The 25848-nt window shown below is 40.7% G+C and overlaps 1 protein-coding gene across 12 annotated transcripts in view; it reads left to right on the top strand.

The window, feature by feature from the left end:
• Window positions 1-25549, top strand: part of LTBP1 (latent transforming growth factor beta binding protein 1) — a 417364-nt gene extending 391815 nt beyond the window's left edge. For all 12 annotated transcript variants that reach the window (XM_082426963.1, XM_082426964.1, XM_082426966.1 and 9 more), the window contains 3 exons: window positions 16929-17051; window positions 23067-23216; window positions 24571-25549. In XM_082426963.1, the coding sequence (XP_082283089.1) occupies window positions 16929-17051; window positions 23067-23216; window positions 24571-24752 (455 nt within the window). In that variant the 3' untranslated portion in view covers window positions 24753-25549. The remainder of the gene's footprint in view (window positions 1-16928; window positions 17052-23066; window positions 23217-24570) is intronic.
• The last annotated feature ends 299 nt before the right edge of the window (window positions 25550-25848 follow it).

The raw sequence follows: 25848 nt of genomic DNA, 5'->3' as shown, positions 1-25848 counted from the left end.
AGAAGAGCCAGAGCAGAGGGGTTAGCACATGGACTCTGGAGCCAGGTTGCCTGGGTGGGAATCCTGGTTTGGCAACTTTCTCTCTACACAGCCTTGTTCCTTTGTCCCTCTGTGCCTTAGTTTCCTCACACGAAACTAATATCACCTGCCTCACAGGGTTGTTGTAAGGATCAGTTACACTTAGCATAGTGCTTGACACGTAGTAAGCATTAGAAGGTTGTAGCACCTAATGCTACTGCTGCCGGGTGAGTCAGATCAAATGCATTTTCAAATGTAACTGAAATCTAAGGTTCTTATGAAATACACACTTACCTAATAGCATCTGAACATGAATTAAGAAATTAAGGATAGACAAATGCAGAAATAATTGTCCTCATATAAAACTTTCTCTTCTAGACCACTGCTTCATAAACATTAATGGGCATGTCAATTACCTGGTGATGTTATTAAAAAAAAAAAAAAAAGATTCTGGTTTCTAGGTGGAGGTGGGTGGGCAGGATTCTGCATTCTTAAGAACCAATGCAATGCTGCTGCTGGGTCTCGGACCACACTAGCAAGGTTCTAGAGACACCTAGCAGCATTCCACCTGGTTTTGTTAAAACCGACTTTAATGTCGTTATTAATTTTTCGTAGAGGAAGCAGAGAATGTGTGAATTTTAAAACTGATTTGCTCATTCTGCCGTTGAGCCTTTTAAATGTTGCTCTTCAGGAATACATGATAGTTGAGAAAGGACCATATTGTCTATTTGTTAATGAAAGCACTGGATGAATTCCAGCCTGTCAGGCACTGAACCTTCCAGTTTCCCTAGGAGTGCAGCACTGCTTTGGGGAACAATTAGTTACTGATGGAAACAGTGCTGGAGGAATTTAAGTAATAAATCGCAGTGCTTGTCATCAGCTTTGAGCATTAAAGTGCAGTGTAAAGTAAAGCTTTGGCTCCAAAACAGGCTTTCACACTTCTGGTCCAATAGGTTATGGGCACTAATTCTCACTAAGGCAGCAACTGCATCTGAGAATACTGGTAGTTGGAGGAGGTAGGAGTGGCTCCTGAAATAGTGTTCTCTGAAGTTAGATGGCAACTTGCAGATTGGTACCAGGTGCAGACTGGTACCACATGCAGGGTGAGTGAGTGGAGGGTGATGGATCCTGTCAGGGTAACTTTACATGAGAAGAATTGCCTAGTTGTACCATTCAGTACATTTCTGGAGCTGCTTGGGGCTCCCATTTTAATCCTCAGCTAAAGTCTGGGAGGCCAGACACCAGGCATTAGGAGAAGGTTTCAGATGGTTGAGGGCGGCCCGGCAGTGAGTTTGTTGAAGTGGTCGTGTCCTGACATCCTCCCCCTCCTCAACCTCTGGAGTTTCTCTTATTCCTGTCCCATCATCCTCTTCTTCTCCTGCCCCTCTCAATACCCTCTAATCCTGCCTGTTCTTAAAATGTTTTTTTTTTTCCCCTTGGTTTGGGGGGAGTGGCTGAACTGCTTTGGGAGGACCATCAAATTTGGGCTCTTTATCATGATATCTTGGCCAGCCTCTGAGAGAAAAGCTATTCAAAAAACCAAGTCAGGAAAGACAAACCACTGTGTCCATATTTTGAATCACAGAGGGTGGTCATTGTTTGATCTTTCTGGAAATTTTCAGTGCCATGCTAGAAGGAAGTCATGAACTCTCAAATCTGGAGTTTATTGAATACGAGTTTTATGTAGCTTGGTTTTTCTGGGTCTCCACCTGAGTAAAAAATGATGGTAGCTGACGTGTGTGTAGCACAATGCCAGGCACCGTTCAAGAGCCTTACCATCAATTAAGATATTTAATTCTCCAAGCCATCCTATGAGGTAAGTATATAATTACCTCCTTTTGGTGGGAGAGGAACTGAGACACAGAAGATTACCATCTGTGGTCAGATACCAGGAAGTGGCAGATTCAAATCCAGGCATCCGTGCTATCAGTCACTTAAGTGTTACCCCAGTCCCTATCTCCCCAAGGTCTCAAAGCACATCTTAGATAAATAGTGTCACTTAGAGTATAAAAGTAACAAAGTGAAAAATTAAAGATGAAATTTTTTTTCAATTTCCTCATGCATTGTGTGCTGAGAGAGAAACTCTACAGCCTTAGAGCCAGTCAGTAAGCTTAGACAACTTAGACTCTGTATCAGAGTCAAGCACACGGTGGCCATAATAGATAACAATACATACTTGATGAATTAATGGATTAAAGCAAGTCAGTAATTCTCAGTGAATTAAACTGTTGGTGATGCCTAGCACATAGATAAAATGAACTTTTAATGTTTTTATTTATTGCTACTCTTAAAAGTATAAACTCAAAATTTTCTGGAAAAATGTACCTATGGGTTACAAGATATGTGGGGTGCTATTATCTCATAGAAATAAAAACCTATTGACCTGCAAATGAAAGAAAATTAGACACATTTGAACACTGGAATCTAAAGTACCCAGGGATCCCGGTGTCTGTGGTTATCTTATTAAAATAATTAGACTTCTGTTAAGTAAATTATTAAAATAATTAGACTTATTGTGAACAAACTGAACATAAAGAATTGATAAAGTCTTGATCTAAAACGTAGAAGTTAAGAAATTTTGAGGGGAGACTTAGTGTGTTGAGAGATTGCCACCTATTGGTTGATACAGTGTACTGCACCACAGGTGTTTTAACCTCTGAAGTACTAGGTGCAGGTCAGGCATAGAAAGGTCACAGTGGGGTTAAAAAAAAAAAAATCTCCAAGGAGACTGAAGTGCCTCAAAAGAAATTGGCAAATGCTTAAAATGTTTTGTGAAACACTGCTATTGATCAAAATGCGGAGGCATGGGTCCTCTCAGTTTTGCTCACAGAGCAATTCAAAGATATAGATATATAGATAGATTTGATTAGAAAACTCTGGTTGTGGGAATAGAGATTATCCTTGTACTTGAATGCCAGGAAGAAAAATATAATCATTACAGCATAGGAAAATTTGAAATCAATTCTGTCAGTAAAGAATTCTATAGATCGTAATATAGATTTATGTCTAATTCTTATTTTTAAAAAAGTCAAATAACAACATGTTTAGTAAACTATTATATTCAAGGTGCAGTTAGTAAGAACCGTGTCTGAAATGCAGTCTCAATTACTTAGTTTGCCTGTCTTCAGTTTCAGTTAAATTATCTACATATTCCTTCATTTCATTTTTTACTTGAACCACCTACAAGGCAACATCTAGGCAATAAATTTTGGAGCAGACGTACAGTCTGTATTTACAGGAAATGTAAAATTCTGTAGAACTGACATGATATAAAATTATGTTGTATTGCTAAATTAGAAGTTCATTCCTCAATATTGCTTATTCAGATGTACAGATAACATCCTTATGTAATAAATCCATCATCTCCTGTGACACACTATTTTTTAATCCTTCCTAGTAACTTATCTACCCCGTTTTTTCATATGGTTTTGCAAGAGTGAAAGAATCTGGAATCTGTCTTTGAACAGTTAAGCTAGTGATTTCTTTCCTATCTATGCATGGCTCTTACATGTTCCCAAAGATCTGAGTGTAAGAAGTTTCATAATACCCTTGGAGGTGTGAAGGAAGACAGGGATTTGACTCATGGACTAAACTTGAAAAAATATTGTAATTGGGCAGTGGTTGCAAAAGGCCTTTCAGCAGTCACAGTTTAAAGGCTTTTCCAAGAACTGTGTTTCCAAAGAATGTTAATAATAACTCTGGAACATCCTACATGTGAGGCACAGTGAGTGGTCACCGCCTTTGGTTTGGGCAGCCCAGGGATCTCGTTCTGCTTTTGGCACTGCTTCTGTCAATTGCACTGGGCGAGTTACTTCAGTTTCCTATATCCAAAGTTGAGAACTCTTTTGAGGTTATGGTAATTAATACTCTGTAAGTATGAAAGCATTTATCATTGTGATCATAGATCCTGACTATTATGATCAAAGAAAGTGCAGCTGTTAATAAGCTAAAGTGGAGAATTTAAATCAAACTGGAAAGATATAAAAGGCCTCCTAAATTGAGTGGCCCCCATATGTGTACACTGTATATACAGAGAGAATACTCTCAGAGGTAAGTGGTCCAGTTCTTTGGCACAGAATTCTTGGTATCCATGGAACTAGACTGAATTGGATACCATATGGAAGGGCAAGTAAGCAATTCATTGAAAAGATTCTTTGTATTAATTTAGAAGGCTACCCCTCACTTTCCCGAAAAGGGTGAAAGTACTTTTCTCACTATAAAAGGCTTATTGCAAAATAAAATTTAGTAGTGAATTATGCACATAGAGCCTTGGTATTAAATGTGATCATTACGTTAGTTTCCTCACTTGTAAAATGGTAGTAGCAACATCTTCCTAAGGCTTGTTTGAGGGTTAAAACTGTGCTAACGCATGTTAGATGCTTGGCATACAGTAAATGCTTCGTAGGTGTTAGCGATGATTATAGATCAACTCTTGTTCCAGGATATGAGTTGAGCTGATGATTATTCCCCATTGTTACCTTACTATACCGTGCTAGAAGTCTCTTTGAAAGTAAGCAAGAGTCAAAGACGATGAGGGGCAGGTGAGAGTTTGGGGACTAACGCAGAGCCAGATAATCTCTGCAGCCCCTGCAAGAAGCTGCTGCTTCCGTGCCCCTCGAGGCTCCCAGGCTACCAGTGTGAGTTATTATATAATGTCTGAGAGAGGGCTTGTGCCTGGAAAAGACCATTCAGGGTTGGGTTTTAAATGAACATTCAGTGTATCCAATTTATCAATGTTAAAACCTGGACTTACCTAAGAGTTTAAGTTCAACGTAAACATTTTGTCCTTCTGTTTATAAGTCCAATATTTTTATATAAAATAAGATCGTTTTATTTTGTGATTAATGTTTATATAGCTCAAGGAACAGATTAAACTTTCCTTGAGAGTTATTTCTATATCAAAACTCTGTTAATTAAGTCTCTAACACTTTGGCCTCTGATTTATAAATTTTATGTATTTGATTTTATCTCATGCATTTTATATACCTGAAAGGGCAGCCTCCAATCCTAATAAGCATTTTCTTCTTAGGTATTTAAGCAGCTCTTATCAATCTAATAAATCAAACTGAAAATGCAACAAATTGAATTCCCTAATGAATCTAAATACTTACTGACCTAATAGAGTTCTGTGAATTCTCATGTAATATAAAATCCTAGGTATTTCAAATTGAAATCACAAGGCCCATCAGATTATCTAGTATATGGTTCTCTTAAATATTATAGACATATTAAATAACAACAACAAAAAACCCCTTACTCTAAAACTTTCACGGTAAAGTATTAATATTCTAAACTTAATGTACGTCATTATCTGTGTAGCAGAATTACCATCTTAGGCCAGCTGAGGTTACTGGGTAGAAAAATTCATGACTGTGATTGTCAGTTATTAGAGAAGTAAGACCAGGATATGGGATGTGTATACTCACAGTGTGAGTCTAAGGAGCCATGTGTGACATGCAGAGCACATTCTCTTGTTTCCATGTTAACAGGGGGACCCCACGTGTTCCTAACGTGTAGTTTTTATAAGCAATACCTTCCATGGCAGTGACTCTCAAGGGAATAATAGGGCAGATATAATTAATAAAAGCTTTTCTCTAACTACACATAACTCCCCTCAAGAATCAGGTACCTTCTGCTAAAGGTATGTGCTCACCTTATTGAAATGCTCTACCACACAAATGACAAACTTGCCCTGACCCAGTAAAGAAGGTTTGGGGCAATAGTCAGGGTTCTCCAGAAGAACAGAACCAATAGGAGAGAGAGAAAGATTGATTGATTGATTGATTGAGTCATTGATTTGTTTTAAGGATTTGGCTCATGTGATTATAGAAGCTGGTAAATTCAAAATCCCTAGGGTGGCCTGATGTTGTGGAGGCCCAGGGAAAGCTGAGGTTCCAGGTCAAAAGCCGTCAGCCAGAAAGAGCCAGTTTTGTAGATGAAGTCTGAAGTCCAAAGGCAGTTGGGCAGTGGGCAGTGGAATTCTCTTTCTCAGAGGAGGGCCAGTCTTTCTGTTCTAATCAAGCCATCAACCCATTGAAGGAGGCCCACCCACATTATGGAGGGTAATTTGATTTACTCAGATCCACCAATGTAAATGTTAATCCCATCCAGAAACACCCAAAATAATGTTTGACCAACTTCATCTGGGCACTCCGTGGCCTAGCCTAGTTGACACATGATATTAGCCATCACAACTGGGATTGAAAAAAAGGTTGAGAACCAGTTAAAGAAAATGTTTGCATTTTGTAGAGCTTCTCCAGCTCCCACTACCATCCTGTACAAACACACACTTAAGCAAGGGCCTTTATTTTCAGTTGGGAGTGAAATGTCGTCTTCTCCTTCCCCAGATGTACACTGGAAAAGGGCAGGGAGGAGGTGGGATACTGAACACTCAATCAGGACCCCCGGCTGGAGAGGGCTTTTATGGCAGGTCAGGGAAAACCAGGAAAGAGATATAGGAATTGTGGAAGGGAGTGAATAAACAGGAATGAATGACACAAAGGCCAGGCACAAAAAGAGGGACTGCATGAGAGGAAGAACACTAGAAATGAAGCCAAAATGTGGATTCTTAAAACAACATTGTCTTGGGCAGGTGCTTTAAAGGAAGAGAAAGCAATGGGCAAGTAAGCCATGTTCAGGTTATGACCATATTGCAGTCATATTAGGAAACATGGTTTGTCTCAGGGTAAGGAAAGCGAAAAAGGAAAATAAAAAAAACTCTCATAAAGGGGAAAACTTACTCCATTTCCTGCTAAACTGTTGGTGACAAGAACTTGGGAGGAGTGTCCTGGAACTGGGCTGCAGTTCCCAAACCCAATTCCCTGGAGTTGGTGTGAGTCAGCGAGGGTTTGGGATGCCAGCTGGGGAGGACCAGCACGCTGGTTGAAACTGTTGTCTCGGTGGCCTCAACAACTATTATAGAACAGCTAAATGTGAGGGGAATTTGATGGAAAGATGGAAAGTTGGTGATAAGAACACTTCTGAAATTTTAGTTTGTGCACGATTTAGACTTTGGGGTATCAATTTTATTCAAGGCTTATTTTCTTAATAGCTATACTACATCGAAGTGCTAAGAAGGTATTTGGCCATGCTCTGTTATTGAAAATATTCTGACTGGAGAATAACTTGCATTATTATTATAATCATACCTATCTATTAGAATCTTTCTAATGTAAAGCCAAAGTAGAGAAATTAAGATATGCATGTAAAATGAACCATCAGATCACAAAAAGCAGCACTTTTATTTTTCATTAACAAGCAATCTAATTGGTCTTAAATTTTTAGCAGTTTAAACTTTCTACCTTGAAATCAGACATTATGAATAGGCATTCGATTTTCTAGAAATGCCTTTTTGGTGTCGATTTGCTCTTTAGTGAAAATTTTACTTTCATGTATTTTAAATAAATTTTGCCGATAGGATTTTTTTCTCTTCATTGATAGTTGAAATGTACTCTAAGAAAATGAACTGTGCTGAGTGGGACTATGAAAAATATCACTGTATGTAATTGCTTAAAGCCCTGTTCTGCGTTTGAGGTTTTGAAATCAAATAATGTTGTATTTATTTTGACCTTTTCCTAATTGACTTTACAAGACAACTCTGGCTGGAAAAAAGCCACTGGCTGCCCATGTCTTTTATATGCTGACCTCATGGGTAGAGCAGGCACGCCTGGCAGAGGAAGGGTGAGGGAAAGTTTATCTCCTCTCCCTTCATGCAGCAGACAGACTCTACCTCTTATGACTGGGAGGAAAGCGTCTAGGAAGTGCTTAGGAAGCGTGTTGGCGTAAATCTGCAAGGAGCAGAAACTAGGATGATAATTATTTTGCTCAGCATCAGTAGCCAGTGTCTTAAGAAGCAAATTACAAAAGATTAGCTCATTGGAAGGCTTCCGGGCACAACAAGGCCTTCTTTTATGCTTGCTTCTGAGCTTCAAGTCTCAGTGGCAAGCAGAGCTGTTATGAATAGCTGTGTTGGTTGTGCACTGTTCAACCCTAGAAGTTGCCATTCACATCATAATCTTTCAGTGCCTACCGAGGTAGCCAAATAAATCACTGCCAGAGGGAAGAGTTACTAGGACTGTATCTGATTCTGAATAGATCCAGAGGGGAAGGTAAGAAGAGAGTTACTTCACATTAAGATAAATAGCAATATATGTGCAAATCATAAAACAGAGTTACAGATCTTAAAACAGTTCAGTTTTGCTTTGCAGCTTTAGCTTATTGCCTATAATTAAATGGGATACATATTTATGAATAATCTATTGATTATGTTTAGCAGTACTTTAATATTGCATTAATTACCTAGAACTTGCTCTTCAAATGATGATCCAGTAGTACGTTTTTATTTCATAACCTTGAGGTCTATACTTCTGAATATTCATCAAGAGAGTTTTGAACAGCTTCAAAACTTAAGATACAGTTATTTTTACCCTTAGATTTTAATAATTTAGTTTTATTAAAAGAAAACAATATTTTGAAAATTTATCCTGACTTGACCTTTGAAATATCATTAAATTTCTCTGGACCTCAGTTTCCTCAGCAGGAAAATGAATGAGGTTAGACTGTCCATGGTTAATTACAATGCATTCAATTCCATGATTGTCAGTCATCTGGAAACACCAGTGTGAGAACCACCTGAAGACAATAGCGCCATCTGGTGGTGATTACCTCATATTATAGCCCACAAGTTTCAGTGACAGATTGTCTTCCCAATATTTTGCAGCCTAACAGTAAAAATGTCTGCTTAGAATTGTAGAATGTGTAAGCTAGAAAGGACCTTAGAGATCAACTAGTCTTGTTTTCTCATTTTACCAATTAAAAGTAGAAAGGTTAGATGAATACCAGACTTCAAAGAATACATTTTTTTGTTTCTCTTGACTTGTTTTTTAATTGAGGTTAAATTCACATGACATAAAGTTAAGCATTTTATAGTGAATAATTCAGTGGCATTTAGTATATTACGTATGTTGTACAACATCCTCTTTAATCTTAAGCACATGTGTAGCTCAAATTTTAAAATAATTCTTACTTGATTAATGCAAAAAACATAACAGAAAAAACAAAATGTATTCCTTCCATATAATATTTATTTTTCCTAATTGTTGACTTCTCAGATTGTCACTTCAGAGTGGTACTTAACGAGTAGGAAAGCAGGAAATGAAACAGTTTATCTGTCCTTCCAGTTGGAAAAATATGAAGTAGATCAGCTTTGAAAATTAACATGTTGAACTTTTCCTCCTATTTGCCTGTTCATTGTATTGTCCAGTCTTGTCTCTTATCGAATATTAGAAGTTACTTCATTCCTAATTTCCTCTGAGATTGCCTGATTGCAAGACTTAATGTTTTATTCCCAAAGCCCTGTTTACTTAGAAATAGGGGAAACCTTTCATGCAGTCCTTCCTGAGAAATTCATGTTATCAATCATTATTTTAAGGTTTTCATGTGTGGCATAATTTAATGCTGTTACAAGTCTATAAATTTTAAATCCAGGTTTTAGAAATGAATTTCTAAATGGAACCTCCATTGTTTTGGCATTCACACCCAACAAATCTCTCTCTCCAGTTGTAGTCTGGCTACGTAAACAGCAGTGTGATGGAAAATGCTGGGAGTGACTGAACTTGGAAAGGGCAGCATTAGGTGATGGTTGGGGGTGAGGGAACTTGATTGGTCTACAGCCTGTGAGTTTCCTTAGAGCATTAACATTTACAGGCGTCCCACAGAATGTAAACCCTGCCAAGACTAGACTTCATTACTTCCATCTCCTCGAGAAGTACAATTTAATTGAACATTAAGCAATTTGATCTCTTCCACCTAATAAATTGAGCAAATTCAATAAATATAAATCCTGCTAATGATAAAGCTGACCCTGGTGGGGCTGTGCTCACCAGCATTCACAGTTATTACTCCCCCTGGAATTTTAGTCAGAAATGCTTATTGCTGAACTAAGTACTTACCTGATACTTACAGTCTAGGGAATGTATTTAATAATTTTCTTCTAAGGGTTTCAGAAGGGCAGCTGTGGAATTGAAAGAGCATGGTTTTGCAGATAGACCAACAGAGTCAATCCTTCAACTAAGCTAGGACAGTTATGCTATAAACCTTAGCTTCCTTATCGGAAACAAAAGGAGCTAATTACAGTTATTTCATAGGATTCTGAGATTTAAAGGGAAAAGTGTGCGCAAAGGTACACAGCGCCTAGCACAGAGGAGCTTAATAGTGCATATTAGCTAACTTTCCTTTTTTCGACTGTTCTTTAGCAGGGATCTGTAGTCGGCAGCGTTTATGTGGTCCTTTCATTTCCCTAAGGCTTTCTTATCTATTCTATATGCCTATGACTCTGAGTTACCTTCCCTCCTCTTCTTCACCTGGCTGACCCCCTTCCTGTAGATGCTCATCTCCAAGGTGAAGGCTTCCCCAGCCCTTCCTGGCTGACTCTAGGCATTACCTCTTCTTCATGCACTATTGCACATGTCAGTGTACTGTCATTTTATCCTTCCTCTCTCTCTACCAGACCCCACACTGCCTGTAATATTCTCAGCCTCTGGTTGGATGAGTGAGTCAATCACTGAATGGAGCGATGAACTGCCTTTAATGCTGCTCAGGCACAGTACCATAATCCTGTTCAACAGACACAGCTCAAAGCAAGGTGTCTAGTCCAAAGAATAGGAAGCAGTAGGACTAGAACCCCGGGCTTTTAACTCTGGGTGCTTCTTTTTTTTTTATAAATTTATTTATTTATTTATTTATTTTTGGCTGTGTTGGGTCTTCGTTGCTGCGCGCGGGCTTTCTCTAGTTCTGGCGAGCGGGGGCTACTCTTTGTTGCAGTGTGTGGGCTTCTCATTGCGGTGGCTTCTCTTGTTGCAGAGCATGGGCTCTAGGCGCACGGGCTTCAGTAGTTGTGGCACGTGGGCTCAGTAGTTGTGGCTCGCAGGCTGTAGAGCGCAGGCTCAGTAGTTGCGGCACAGAGGCTTAGTTGCTCTGTGGCATGTGGGATCTTCCCGGACCAGGACTTGAACCCATGTCCCCTGCACTGGCAGGGGGATTCTTTTTTTTTAATTTATTTATTTATTTTATTTATTTATTTTTGGCTGTGTTGGGTCTTCCTTGCTGCATGCGTGCTTTCTCCAGTTGCGGTGAGCGGGGGCTACTCTTCGTTGCGGTGCGTGGGCCTCTCATTGCGGTGGCTTCTCTTGTTGCGGAGCACGGGCTCCAGGTGCGCGGGCTTCAGTAGTTGGGGCACGAGGACTCAGTAGTTGTGGCTTTTGGGCTCTAGAGCGCAGGCTCAGTGGTTGTGGCTCACGGGCCCAGTTGGTCTGCAGCATGTGGGAACTTCCCGGACCAGGGCTTGAACCCTTGTCCCCTGCATTGGCAGGCGGATTCTTAACCACTGCGCCACCAGGGAAGCCCTGGCAGGGGGATTCTTAACCGCTGCGCCACCAGGGAAGCCCCTGGGTGCTTCTCTTTTTAGCAGGGGTCCCCAGCCCCCAGGCCGCGGACTGGTACCGGGCCGCACAGCAGGAGGCGAGCAGTGGATGAGTGAGCGAAGCTTCATCTGCAGCTCCCCATTGCTCGCATTACCACCTGAACCTCCCCCCAGTCCGTGGAAAAATTGTCTTCCACGAAACCTGTCCCTGGTGCCACAAAGGTTGGGGACCGCTGCTTTTTCGGATACCTAATTTTCTCTCACAACTCAGCAAGTTTTAACATCAGGAAAGCAGGTTTACCGCCTGTTCACCAGGCACTGTGGGTAAGAGCGTACTCTGTGAGAATGAGCATTAAGCAGACAGACACCTAAACAGATGTCCAGTTCCACAGGGTAGAATCCTCACCAGTAGAATCCTCTCTCTTACGTTCCTTCTTCTGTCATCAGTACCGGATGGTGTGTTCTGTAAATGGTCAACATTTTTCTAATTCCATAGCTTTTGCTAATTTCAAAGAAAAATGCCGATTATACTACGGGCTCAGCATGCGCTCAGGTAAATATTCGTTCCATTCTCCCTGTCTCCTTCCTCCATTTCCTGGTGTGTATGTTTTCCAAACACCATCCTCAATTAATAGTACATGTGGAGGCCTGTAGGAAAAACACCTGATCTAGAAGTTTCAGTAAAATATGACCCATTTTTCCTTAGGCATATGAATGGGTCCGTCTCCTTTATTTGAAAATCATGCACTTCAAACTTCAGAGCGCACTAGGTTTTCAGCCCTGATGTGTGGAGAACGAAATGCAGCCTCTTCATCATTTCTAAAAGCAGCTGAATTTAATCTGCCTCAGTCAGACTTCACCTCCCAGTTTCCTCACATGCCCGATTCGCATTGTGACGTGTGACTGTCCAGACCAGCCCTACAGATGTGTCTGTCATAAGGAAGGAGATTTCCTGCCAGGATATGATAATGTGCTTCCCATTGCTGCTGACAGCGGGGGCCCCAGACCTCTTGGCTCCAGGGGGGGCAATTTTTTAACTTTTTTTCAATTTAAATTTAAAATCAAAGCAGTACCATCTGTCATGCGAATCTGCCATGCCAGGGAACTAAGCGTGATCCATGGCCTGGACCTTGTTTAGACCACGTAAGTGATGGTGGCCCACACCATCCCATGTGTGTCTGTCATAGCTTTGATCAAGAGCTTAGCATTTGTGCCTGCAGAGGGGAGGAGTGCAATGAGTGGGGGGACTTTGAGGTGTGAATATTTCCCACTTCCTATTCATTTCACATTCATATTCGGCTAGATCCTGGACGGACACATTGTATGGTGTCCCAGAAATGGCATTTGCCTCACAAAGTACAAGCCCTGCTAAGCAGAGCTCTTCCTTTGCACCAAGCCCCAGACAACTAGGTCCTTAATTGTTGTCAACTTGCTTAAGTAAGGAGTGTCTTGCAGAAGGAAAGAGACTCTAGGGACAAAAAATGTGTTCATCTCTACACGTTGAGCTGGATGAAGTGGCAGCCAAGAGATTCTCTTGGGCTGCCATCAGGAGCTGTGGAAACAGTTCAGGGATCTGCTATTCCCATCTGCATAGCCTCAGCCAACCACAACTCATTGCCTCCCCAGCTGGACTCTAGCCATGACCCAGCCCTAGGGATAACCAAGGCCAAGCGCCTCCAAACTCAGTGGGCTCTGGTGTGACTTGGGATGCTCAGAGATCCAGCACATGTTAGAAAGGTGCATGTGCCCAGATCCTGGAGGAGACGCCTTACCCAGGATTCACTAGAAAACTCCACGATATTCCAGTTGTTCCCTTAAAAGATGATGAGAAACCTACTGGCTACTCAAGGCATTTCTAAAGGGGTCGAGCGTATACTAACAACTGCTGAACATCAGTTTTTCCCCCTGTATTTTGAGTTTTGTTGATCTAGTGTTAAAATGTGTTGTTGCTGATACCTTATCACTGTCTGATCAAGCGATTAAATTTGCCCAGGCAGTCAATAATTTTTGAGATGAAGACATCTTTCTCTGTTTACTGAGTTGGAGTTCCCCTCCATCTATTTAAAAATTTCAAATCTTGAAACAATATCTAAAAACATCTGGAGACTGTGCTGTCATTGCTCTTAATTTATTGTACAAGTCTTTGCCCATTGACAACTACGTTTGAAGTTTTGCTAACACTATGTTATATCAATCATTCTGATACCATCTTTGCAAATCCTCATTCATTTCCAGATGTTGAGCCAGGGACATGAGTGATTTTACCGAAAAGAAAAAATTGTAACCTCCATTTTCTCGGTGCTTCAAAATTTATGAACAGTTCCATAACATCATCTCATTTTTTAATACATCAGTAACAGAGAGGCAAACAGGAATTATCCCCATGTGACAGATGTGAAAACTGAGGCTTGCCCACAGTTGCTAAGCTGGAAAGTAAGTGGTACAGTCAGGACTTGAGCCCCGACTTCTGCCTCTGAAGCCCATGTTCTTTTCATTACCCTGTGCTCATTTCACCCTTGACCCGGGCCAAGAATGAGAGCATATGTGCGCAATGGGAGAGGCAGCATGGATGGATTAGGATAGACCCATCATGCTCCCAGAAAAATAACTCAAAATGCCTGTCCTGGTGTTGATGGGACTGTAGCACATCTTCAAATACAAAAGAGAGTACATTTAATGTAGAAATGATGTTTTGATAACTGACCAAAACTCTTGAAGTTTGGATCGGTAACGTGTTAGATAAAGTGAAGCAGCAAAGGACAGTAAGTTCTAGAAACTTGAGAAAAATGCATGTCCAGGGATGAAGGGAGGGGAAGGAAGATGCAGCAAACTGCAGAGGGTCCCCCGTCCATTACTCTCCTCTGCTTCCCTTTACGGCCTGGGTCACGTCCAAAGCCTTTCTTAGGAACTACTTGGTAGTCCCCAAACACAGCTTACAGTTTGCTTTTGTGATGCCTTTGGGTAAACTCTTTTTAGAATCCCAGATATCTTCTATTAAGTAAATCCTTCTCATCTACTTAGTTTCCGGTCAAGTGTTCCTTTTCTAGGAAGCTGTTCCTAAACATCACACAGGAACAGAAGTCCATTCCTCCTCCACTCGTCTCCCATTTGATCCCTTCCTTTTGTGCTGTTAGGTGGTGAGAGCTTGGAGGGTGGAGACCAGGTCATTTCTTGGTGGAAGAGGCACGGTCTAGGGGACAAGCCATGGGCTCGGGACTTGAGAGCGAGGTGCTGAAGAGGAGCGTATACTGCTCAGCCATCTCTGGACTTAGGTTTGCAAAATAAGAGCATGAATTAATTTTTTTTTAATATCCACTCTTTTTTTTTTAAATTTATTTATTTTTGGCTGTGTTGGGTCTTCGTTTCTGTGAGGGCTTTCTCTAGTTGCGGCAAGCGGGGGCCACTCTTCATCGCGGTGCGCGGACCTCTCACTATCGCGGCCTCTCTTGTTGCGGAGCACAGGCTCCAGACGCGCAGGCTCAGTAGTTGTGGCTCACGGGCCTAGTTGCTCCGCGGCATGTGGGATCTTCCCAGACCAGGGCTCGAACCCATGTCCCTTGCATTAGCAGGCAGATTCTCAACCACTGCGCCACCAGGGAAGCCCACTATCCACTCTTGATCACAACTGTTGCCTGGATACAAAATGTTGTCTCCCTTTCAGATGTACAACAAATATATATAAAAAGTCATGAGAGAAAATGACCTCAGTGTATGAAACTTGTAAACATTTCTGCGATCTTGCCTTTGCAGGGAAATCCTTAATTCTTCTCTTTCAAACCTGAAGCAGAAGTGACAACCATTTTTGTTCTCTTTGTTTGAAGCTTTATTTTTCGGAGTCAACGATCTTTTTCCAGGTTTAGCTATTTCCTTAATGAAATTAATATTTCTCATGAAACGGTTTCGTGGGGGAGCGCTCAGGGATGTCTGGGATGGGGGTGTGCGCCCTTCCTGGAATGCTTCCCACAAGAAGAATTTTAGGAAGGGGCAACCATGATCCTACCCCGTCTAGGGGTTCAGGGTCTTTTCTGCTTTTCAGGGTCTTTTAGGGGAGAACGTGCGGGTGTGTGCACGTGCATGCGTGCGCATACACACACATACCTCACACTCACCTTTGACTCCTTTAAGAGGAGGGTGATGGAAGAAAGCCTTGAGAGTTCACACACTTGCCTCAGTGCTTTTCTTTAGTTTTGTTACAGAAGGAACCAAAATAGGGGGAAACTCCTTCAATCTGTGGTCCGGGCAAGTGTGGCTGCCCTGAGTGTCCAGCCAGTCCTGGCGCCGGCTGACCTGCAGCTCTCAGTCCCGGCAGAGATGCTGAAGTCCGGCTAGCCCCAGAATTTTCACCAACTGCTAGATGAATCCTTGGGCAGTATATTTTCTATAAAATGGGCGTTCAGAGCATGAAGATATCTCTTCTAAAGCTTTCCCCTCTAGACCTTCTAAATAACTCTGCTCCAAAGTACGGGTAAGAGCCTGAGACCATGAAATGCACTGAAAGCACAGTCATTCCCGAACACGTGGAGAACCAAGATCCCATGTGCTAGGTGGGTCCTGCGAGGAGGACTAAAGGGGGAGTTAAGTCAGATGGCCATGGGAATGGGAATGTGGCCTCAAGAAACGGTAACTGCAGATGAATTTAGCTAAGGTGCAGAAGAGGCAAAGACAAGAATTACAAAGGAGCTAAGGTAGATGTAGGAGAGGAAGAATGTTAAGTGTACACCCTTCAGCTGCATGACTGAGTTCAAGTGTGGTGCTGCCTCATACCAGTTGTCATTTAGCCACTCCATGCTTCTGTTTCCCGTTGGTAAAATAGAGATAATAGTAGCTTTTCATAGGGTGGTGTAAATATTTTAGTGAATTAATGTGTATTAAGTGCTTAAAACAGTATCTGGCACAGAGCAAACATGATACAACTCTTAGCTGTTATTACTAGTACCATTACTTCACTGTTACTGTTATGATGATGATCATCATCACTGCTATTCATAAGGACCAGGTCTTGAGTAGAGGAGTATAATAGTAGGTACTAAATTCAAATGGTACTTAGTAGCATCTTCGTTTGGTTGTGTCTCATTTTTGGATCACCAGAGATGCCTTTTTTTTCTCTCTCTAGTGAGTGGAAAAGTGTATATCTGTATGAATGACTACTTTATACACTTTAAATGTTTTGAGGAAAACACCTGATGGGTTCAGATAAAGCCATTCTTCCAAAAGGCTTGCAGCACTCTCCGATGGCTCATTTTTTCAGTCCTTTTACTCTCCTGGGATACATTCTACCAACTGTTCAGCTACTATGTTGGGTCTTCTATTCAGAATCTTAATTATGCTGTATAGCATGAATTGTATGTGGATGTACAGAACACCCATAAAGAATATTGAGATGATTCAGGATCAGGGGTGTGTGTGGGAGATGGGGCACGTGGTGACTGGGTGCATCCAGGTGCGAGCAAACAGCGATGGTGTGTCACGTTCATTGTCATTTCCTTCTTAGATGACTACGCCCAGCTGTGTAACATCCCCGTCACGGGACGCCGGCAGCCATATGGACAGGATGCCTTGGTCGACTTCAGTGAACAGTACGCTCCCGAAGCTGATCCCTACTTCATTCAGGACCGTAAGCAACATTTTTTAGTTATTTTGGAACTAAATTGTGGTTCTGAAGTTTAGTCAGTGGTTCTCAAAATGTAGTCCCTGAGAACTTGTAAGAAATGCAAATTTGCGAGCTATGCTGTAGAGCTGCTGAATCAGATACTGGGGTGAGACCCACCAATCGGCTTTACCAGCCCTCTGAGTAATCCTTACGTACACTCAAGTTTGAGAACCACCGGATCAGATTATGAGTCTCACTGGTGGGAATGCTGTTACGTTTGTTTTCTTTTATTTATTTATTTTTTGAATTTTATTTATTTTTTTAGACAGCAGGTTCTTATTAGTCATCCATTTTATACACATCAGTGTATACATGTCAATCCCAATCGCCCAATTCATCACACCACCCCCCCACCCCTTTCCCCCCTTGGTGTCCATATGTCTGTTCTCTACATCTGTGTCTCAATTTCTGCCCTGCAAACCGGTTCATCTGTACCATTTTTCTAGGTTCCACATATATGCATTAATATACTATATTTTTCTCTTTCTGACTTACTTCACTCTGTATGACAGTCTCTAGATCCATCCACGTCTCAACAAATGACCCAATTTCGTTCCTTTTTATGGCTAAGTAATATTCCATTGTATATATGTACCATATCTTCTTTATCCATTCATCTGTCGATGGGCATTTAGGTTGCTTCCATGACCTGGCTACTGTAAATAGTGCTGCAGTGAACATTGGGGTGCATGTGTCTTTTTGAATTATGGTTTTCTCTGGGTATATGCTCAGTAGTGGGATTGCTGGATCATATGGTAATTCTATTTTTAGCTTTTTAAGGAAACTCCATACTGTTCTCCATAGTGGCTGTATCGATTTACATTCCCACCAACAGTGCAAGAGGGTTCCCTTTTCTCCACACCCTCTCCAGCATTTGTTGTTTGTAGATTTTCTGATGATGCCCATTTTAACTGGTGTGAGGTGATACCTCATTGTAGTTTTGATTTGCATTTCTCTAATTAGTGATGTTAAGCAGCTTTTCATGTGCTTCTTGGCCATCTGTGTGTCTTTGGAGAAACGTGTATTTAGCTCTTCTGCCCATTTTTGGATTGGGTTGTTTGTTTTTTTAATATTGAGCTGCATGAGCTGTTTATATATTTTGGAGATTAATCCTTTGTCCGTTGCTTCATTTGCAAATATTTTCTCCCATTCTGAGGGTTGTCTTTTCATCTTGTTTATGGTTTCCTTTGCTGTGCAAAAGCTTTGAAGTTTCATTAGGTCCCATTTGTTTATTTTTGTTTTTATTTCCATTACTCTAGGAGGTGGATCAAAAAATATCTTGCTGTGATTTATGTCAAAGAATGTTCTTCCTATGTTTTCCTCTAAGAGTTTTATAGTGTCCAGTCTTACATTTAGGTCTTTAATCCATTTTGAGTTTATTTTTATGTATGGTGTTAGGGAGTGTTCTAATTTCATTCTTTTACATATAGCTGTCCAGTTTTCCCAGCACCACTTATTGAAAAGAGTGTCTTTTCTCCATTGTATATCCTTGCCTCCTTTGTCATAGATTAGTTGACCATAGGTGCGTGGGTTAATCTCTGGGCTTTCTATCTTGTTCCATTGATCTATGTTTCTGTTTTTGTGCCAGTACCATATTGTCTTGATTACTGTAGCTTTGTAGTATAGTCTGAAGTCAGGGAGTCTGATTCCTCCAGCTCTGCTTTTTTCCCTCAAGACTGCTTTGGCTATTCGGGGTATTTTGTGTCTCCATACAAATTTTAAGATTTTTTTGTTCTAGTTCTGTAAAAAATGCCATTGGTAATTTGATTGATAGGGATTGCATTGAATCTGTAGATTGCTTTGGGATGTTTATTTTCTTTAAAGAAAATCTTATTTGTTATAATTTCCATGACAAAATCATTTTTTTACCCATGAAGTGGTGGCCTAGTTTAAGGGTCAGAGTTTTCTTGATAGCTTGGTTATATTGTAGTCTTTTTTCATACAAGGAAATGGTAAGTATTAACTGTACTGAGTTGATCTTTTTTTTTTTAACGTCTTTATTGTAGTTGCTTTACAATGTTGTGTTAGTTTCTGCTGTATAACAAAGTGAATCAGCTATACATATACATATATCCCCATATCCCCTCCCTCTTGCATCTCCCTCCCACCCTCCTTATCCCACCCCTCTAGGTGGTCACAAAGCACTGAGCTGATCACCCTGTGCTATGCAGATGCTTCCCACTAGCTATCTATCTACTTACATTTGGTAGTGTATATATGTTAATGCCACTCTCTCACTTCATCCCAGCTTACCCTTCCCCCGCCCCATGTCCTCAAGTCCATTCTCTTAGAATGGGAGATAAAATGATTGCTCTCCTGGTCAGAGATTAATTTTTAGAATTCACTTGTGAGGGGGTTTATTAAGTAAGAAATGATGTGTGATGCTTTTCCTGGATTTGTGAGCAGACTTTTTCAAATGGGAGGTGGAGTGTGTATGTGTGAATCCTGTTCCCATTTAGAAAGTAAATGCCTAAATGTACAACCAGAGTGTCCCAGATAAGGAAGCCACACAAGCTAAATATGTCTGGGGGAGAGACCAGAGCTTTCAAATATAGACTAATTATGTGAAGTCTGAAAAATGGGATGGTACAAATTGAAATATCAGTAGATAACGGGTTGTCTGCCTTCAAGAATGGGACTAGAGTAGTGGAGTCCAGGTGCCTGTTCCACATCCTACAGAGGGGGCCTCCTTGCAGCAAGTGAAGCTGCTCCAGATTTTCAAGACAGAATCCCTGCAGACCAGGTAGTTGGGGTTAGGACTTTGGAGACACTGCTGAAATTATAAAATACAGCAATGCTGTTCTTTTTTTGGGACCTTTCACCTGTGCACAAAGCAAACTAGCTGTGACCTGGGTCCTGAGGAGCAACACAAGCTTTGTGGGTGCCTCTGGAGCTACTTCAGTTCTGAGCCAAAGAGTGTTTTCCTCCTTCCCTCTCTCCCTTCTTTCCTTTTGTTTTTTAAAGTATGCAGTATATTGATCCTTCAGCCAAATTAAAACTGCTTTAAAATTTACATGAAAACAGCATTCTATTAAATCAGCTGGGTTGGGTCTTCTAGACCTGAGTGGATCTAGAGCATTGCCAGCATCCAGAAGGACCCCTGGTTCCCTTTTCCCAGCCGCCCTCCCACCCCCTCAGGGTAACCACTATCCTAACTTCTAACACCTTAGATCAGTGGTCCCCAACCTTTTTGGCACCAGGGACCGGTTTTGTGGAAGACAAATTTTCCACAGGTTGGGGGGGGGGGGGCGGTTTCAGGATGATTCAAGCACATTACATTTATTGTGCACTTTATTATTACATTGTAATATATAATGAAATAATTATACAACTCACCATAATGCTAACAGGAGGTGGAGCTCAGGCGGTAATGCGAGCAATGGGCAGCTGCAGATGAAGCTTCACTCACTTGCGGGCCGCTCACCTCCTGCTGTGCGGCCCGGTTCCTAACAGGCCATGGACTAGTACTGGTCCGTAGCCCAGGGGTTGGGGACCCCTGCCTTAGATTTTCTTTTAATCAACCACAAATAATCATGCACTACTTCAAGAAATGTGCTTAAATACATTGACAGCTATAAGCCTGTGCACTTAATGATTTCTACACTTCTGTGTATGTATTATAGGTCAGTAAACATTTACTTTAAAAAAAAAAGGGAGAAGAAATATTAAAGTTGAAAGAAAGTACAGTTTGCCTGCCCCATAAGTCCAAAATACCAGGGTAAATCTACATGTAACTCTGACACAATCCCATGGCTTGTGTGTGCAGCCTCTAATGCATTATAGTTCAGATGCCAGGAATTTTAATGTTGAAATGTTCTGGCTTATGTAGTTGTTTTTTATTTTTTAAAGCTGTCATTGCTTTAAAACTTTTAAAATTCACTACAAATGTTAAGAAATAAGCATGTTGGTATCAGGTCAATTTCCTGTTTAGCAACATAGGAAGTCGCAGATGCAGTTGGAAGACCCCCAGCTTTGACTATGTAAGGGCCTTTAAATTTCTTACAAGTTGCAGAGAAATAGCTCTTCCTTCCTAGACCAGGATCAAAGGCTCTCTGGCCCTACTGAAGACTTAATCGTATGGGGTAAGATAGTAAAAGAGAGGCTGAATCACACCACCTTTATTATTCATCATCTTGTGCCTTTCTGTTTAAGAAAGTTGGGCTAAATGACTGGTATCACCTTTAGTTAGAGCAGTATTTCTAAAACTGGAATTTTCTAGAGCAGAGATCAACTTTTTCTATAAATGCCAGATAGTAAAATTTGTAGGCTTTGCAGCCTATATAGTCTCTTTTGCAGCTACTCAACTGTGCTCTGCAATCAGGAAAGCAGCCACAGAGAGATATTTATTAGCAAATAGGTGAGGCTGTGTTCCAGTAAACTTCATTTATAAAAATAGGTAGCAGGCCCACTTTAGAGCACGGGCTGTCCTTTGCTGACTGCTGTTGTTTTAGAGTCCTGTAGAAGTATTTTGGGGAGTCTGCTTAATGTGTGTATAGGAGTTTCAAATTTTAATTTCATGTAATAAACATAATTTTACTAGTTAAAATGAACTTTGCTGTGTTACCTGGACTTTGAAATATTTCCATAGGTTGACTTTGTCAATATTTCTCAAACTGGCTTCAGGATCTGCTGACAGTCTTGATGCCCAGTCGTATTTTTTTTTCCTTTTTTAGATGTATTACTTAATTTTTAAAATCATTGTTAGACCTTACAGCCCTGCATAAGAAATGATATTTTGCTGCCCCCTGCAGTTCGACTGGAGAATTACTTCAAAGGCCAGATGTAGAGTTCTGACCCTAGGTTGATTTTTTTTTTCCCCCTTAAAAGCTAATACGTGGGGCTTCCCTAGTGGTGCAGTGGTTAAGAATCTGCCTGCGAATGCAGGGGACACAGGTTCAAGCCCTGGTCCGGGAAGATCCCACGCACTGCGGAGCAACTAAGCCCGTGCACCACAATGACTGAGCCTGTGCTCTAGAGCCCATGCTCTACAACGAGAGAAGCCACTGCAATGAGAAGCCCGCACACCCCAACAAAGAGTAGTCCCCGCTCGCGGCAACTACAGAAAACCTTGCACAGCAACGAAGACCCAGCGCAGCCAAAAATAAATAAATAAATTTATATAAAAAAAGAAAAAGCAAATACATGGTGCCTTCAGAAGGTGGGGGAGAGGATGAGACCCCCACATCAACAGTGTGTTTGGGTCACCGTGGATTTATATTTACAACTTTCCTCTCTAGAAACAGAGGAAAATATTCTTGATGCCTGGCTACATTGTTTTTGTATTTCTAAACTCTAGCTCTGAATCAGTTTAAAGATATCTTAAAAAAAAAGAGCCAAACAAGAGCTTCTTTGTTTTCTTTAAAAGAATTTTGGTTTTCTAAACAGAAATATGATGTATTTCTCGTTTATCAGGATGTTTTGAGTCGCATTTACTGCTTTTATCCTTTGATCCCCCAAGAGCCCTTTTGTAAGGCTCATTCCAAAGCCAGAGCAAACAGACCTCACATGGCCAGCCTGGCTTTTCTCCACGCCTGGGAACTCCCAATGAAAGAGCACTGCCTCCAATGCTCGTGAGTCTTAGCAAATGTCTACTCTCATAGTGAGTGAGTTCCATCGGTTCTATCCTGAAAGATGTTCTGACATTTACCCTACTGAGAACTCAGGAAATTTAAAATCTTAGACAAAAAATTTTAATAATTAAGGGCAAAAACAAATACCCTACTTGCTATATCGTTTTATGTGATTTTAATGTAGCACATCAGAATTCAAGATGTGGGGCTAATCTGTACAACCTACCCAAGGTTGGTAATAGTTTGCTTAATATCGTGTACAGATATATTCGCTTAAATTTTAATGCTATCTTTAAGGAATTGGAAATATGTATGTATGATGAACCATAACCTTAATGATCATGTCATTTTAAAAAACGGTGTAAGAGGTTGAAAATTTCTAACCTGCCTCCTGTCCTTTCCCTTCCAGGTTTTTTAAATAGCTTTGAGGAGTTGCAGGCTGAAGAATGTGGCATCCTCAACGGCTGTGAAAACGGGCGCTGTGTCAGGGTGCAGGAAGGTTACACCTGCGATTGCTTTGATGGGTATCACTTGGATATGGCCAAGATGACCTGTGTTGGTAAGAATCATATGTATTTGATGGGAAATTACTCTTTTCCTCAATGCCCTGTGGCTGGACCTCAGACAATCTAGTACATTTAAGATTTGCAGAGTTTCAGTTTGGGAAGATGAGAAAAGTTCTGGAGATGGATAGTGGTGACGATTACACAAAAATGTGAAGGTACTTAATGCCACTGGACTATCCACTCAAAAATGGTTAAAATGGTCAATTTTATGTTCCATATATTTTACCACAAATTTTTAAAAAGTTGATATTTAAGAATTCATATAAATGGTACATACCTATGGAGGAAAGGCCAGAAAGTCTGGGGTAATTAGTTTGACTCTTTTAAATTGAGCTTTTGACTCTGCAGCAAATGTTTTCCCTGAATACCTGACACCAGCAAGAGGGAAATACAGATGAAAAAGAAAATACAACTTCCATTTTTTTTTTTTTTTTTTTTTTTAAAGTCTTTATTGAATTTGTTACAATACTGCTTCTGTTTTATGTTTTGGTTTTTTGGCCACGAGGCATGTGGGATCCTAGCTCCCCGACCAGGGATCGAACCCCCACCCCCTGCACTGGAAGGCGAAGTCTTAACCACTGGACCGCCAGGGAAGTCCCCAACTTCCATTTTAGAGAAAGTTCTTTTCACAACTCTCACATTGCCTTCCCTCTTACTTTTAAGAGAACAGTAAAAATATGTTTATCCTTACCGTGTGATTGAGGCTGTGTTCCTGAGCCTGTTGGCCTCCTTCCTAAATGACCCTTGACTTGTAGCATTTTTTTTCCTCTATTTTTGTGGCTGTTTTGCTCCGTCGTGTAGTTTCCCCACTTCAGTTTTGTTAGTCTCAATCTGAGGTGGGTCTAAAAAAAAAAGGTAACCTGGGTTATTAAAGGTGTTTCCAATGCATAGAGCCTTTCTTTCCTGTGGAAAGAAATCTAAGAAAGTAACTTAAACCTTTAGAGAGGCTGCTCAGAGGCTCTCTGTATGTCTCTTGACAACCTAACAGTTCTTCTGTATGTGCAGAGAGGAATTTAGAAGTAGGATAGTTGTTCCAGCTTTCTTAAGGTTTGACTATAAAAAGTCAAGCTGACAAAATGGTCCCTGTTGTGTTAAATAACAAACAGGGAAAGAAATTCTAGAACCTCCTGGATAATCACCTTTTTAAGATCTAGAAAGTAGTATTTCTCTTGCACGTAATTGAAACAGACAGACAATAATGGGAAAGACTATGCAGTTTACTGTGGGGAGAGCACAGAATAATAGCCAGGCTGTGTTCAGGCCGGATGCCTCAGGTAGGGTGTAGATTGCATTTCCTCCCGGAGTGATGTTGAAGCTTGCTTACCTGCGTGGTTTGGCTTATTGCAGATGTCAACGAATGTGATGAGTTGAACAACCGGATGTCTCTCTGCAAGAATGCCAAGTGTATCAACACCGAAGGTTCCTATAAGTGTGTGTGTCTGCCCGGCTTTGTACCTTCCGACAAGCCAAACTACTGCACTCCGTTGAATACCGCCTTGAATTTAGAAAAAGACAGTGACCTGGAGTAAAAGTGAAGCTACATAACCTAAGCCTGTATACTCTGCACTGTGTAAAGGAGAAAGAGAAATGTATTATACTTCAGACATTGCACTTGACCCAGAATGTTGGAAATACGGAAACATCATGGAGTTGTATATCCTCAGAAGTGAAAGGATTCAGTGTGAGCCTGACTTGTGTGACAGACCAAATGGACATTTCTCTGAAAAAACAGTATATATAGTCTGTTCATATGTAAAATTCAGTGGAAAAGAGGCAGAACAGTGCTATTATTTTAAACAGAAGGTTGTATTATTATGTTTTTTGTTTTGATATTTTTTACTATTGCTTGATTAAATCTGGCATTTAAATAGTGGTGGAAATATTTTATATAATTTTCATTTTTTGGTTATGCAGTTCCTTGGCTACTGTTTCTCTCTTTCAAATGTCAAGTGCAAAAGCCTTTGATAAAATATTGTTTGAACTATTATAAGTATTGTTACACAGGGCTATGCTATTCCTGGTCTGGAACATTTTTAAAATCCAAATTGTCCTGTGGAGCAGGCAGTGATTGTTTCAAAACTTTTATACACATTTGGAGAAAAGTACTTTATATTTACAGTGTGTTATCTGATTTTAATGTCCGTTTTTAGCCAAGCTGCTGGTAGGTGTTAATTGGATCCCTTTCCTACAATGAAATGGAAGAACTAATGAGCTTACATTAGTATTATAATGTGTGAAGTAGGACCAGCAAATTTTAAAACTTGATGATCCCAATATATTTACCATTGTATGTTAAAGCAAAATAAATCACCATTTTTTTAGAAAATTTCTACATCCGAGTAATGTCAATGACCATATGCACACAAGTTGTTCCCAACTACCCCACTCTATCAATGGTATTCTATGAATGTAGAGTCTTTTACAGGTTAATTATTAAATTTGTTAGATACTGTTATGGGTGGAATTGTGTCCCTGGAATTCATGTTGAGTCATGTCCCCTCAGTACCTCAGACTATGACTGTATTTTTAGATGAGCTAATTAAGGTTGAAGAAGGTCACCAGGGTGGGCCCTAATCCAATAGGACTGGTGCTCTTATATGAAATTAGGACATACACAGGAAGATC

Source organism: Balaenoptera physalus (assembly GCF_965194825.1).
Source record: "Balaenoptera physalus genome assembly, chromosome: 15".
In the NCBI taxonomy this organism is placed as follows: Eukaryota; Metazoa; Chordata; class Mammalia; order Artiodactyla; family Balaenopteridae; genus Balaenoptera; species Balaenoptera physalus.
This window is presented reverse-complemented; position numbering and strand designations above follow the sequence as displayed.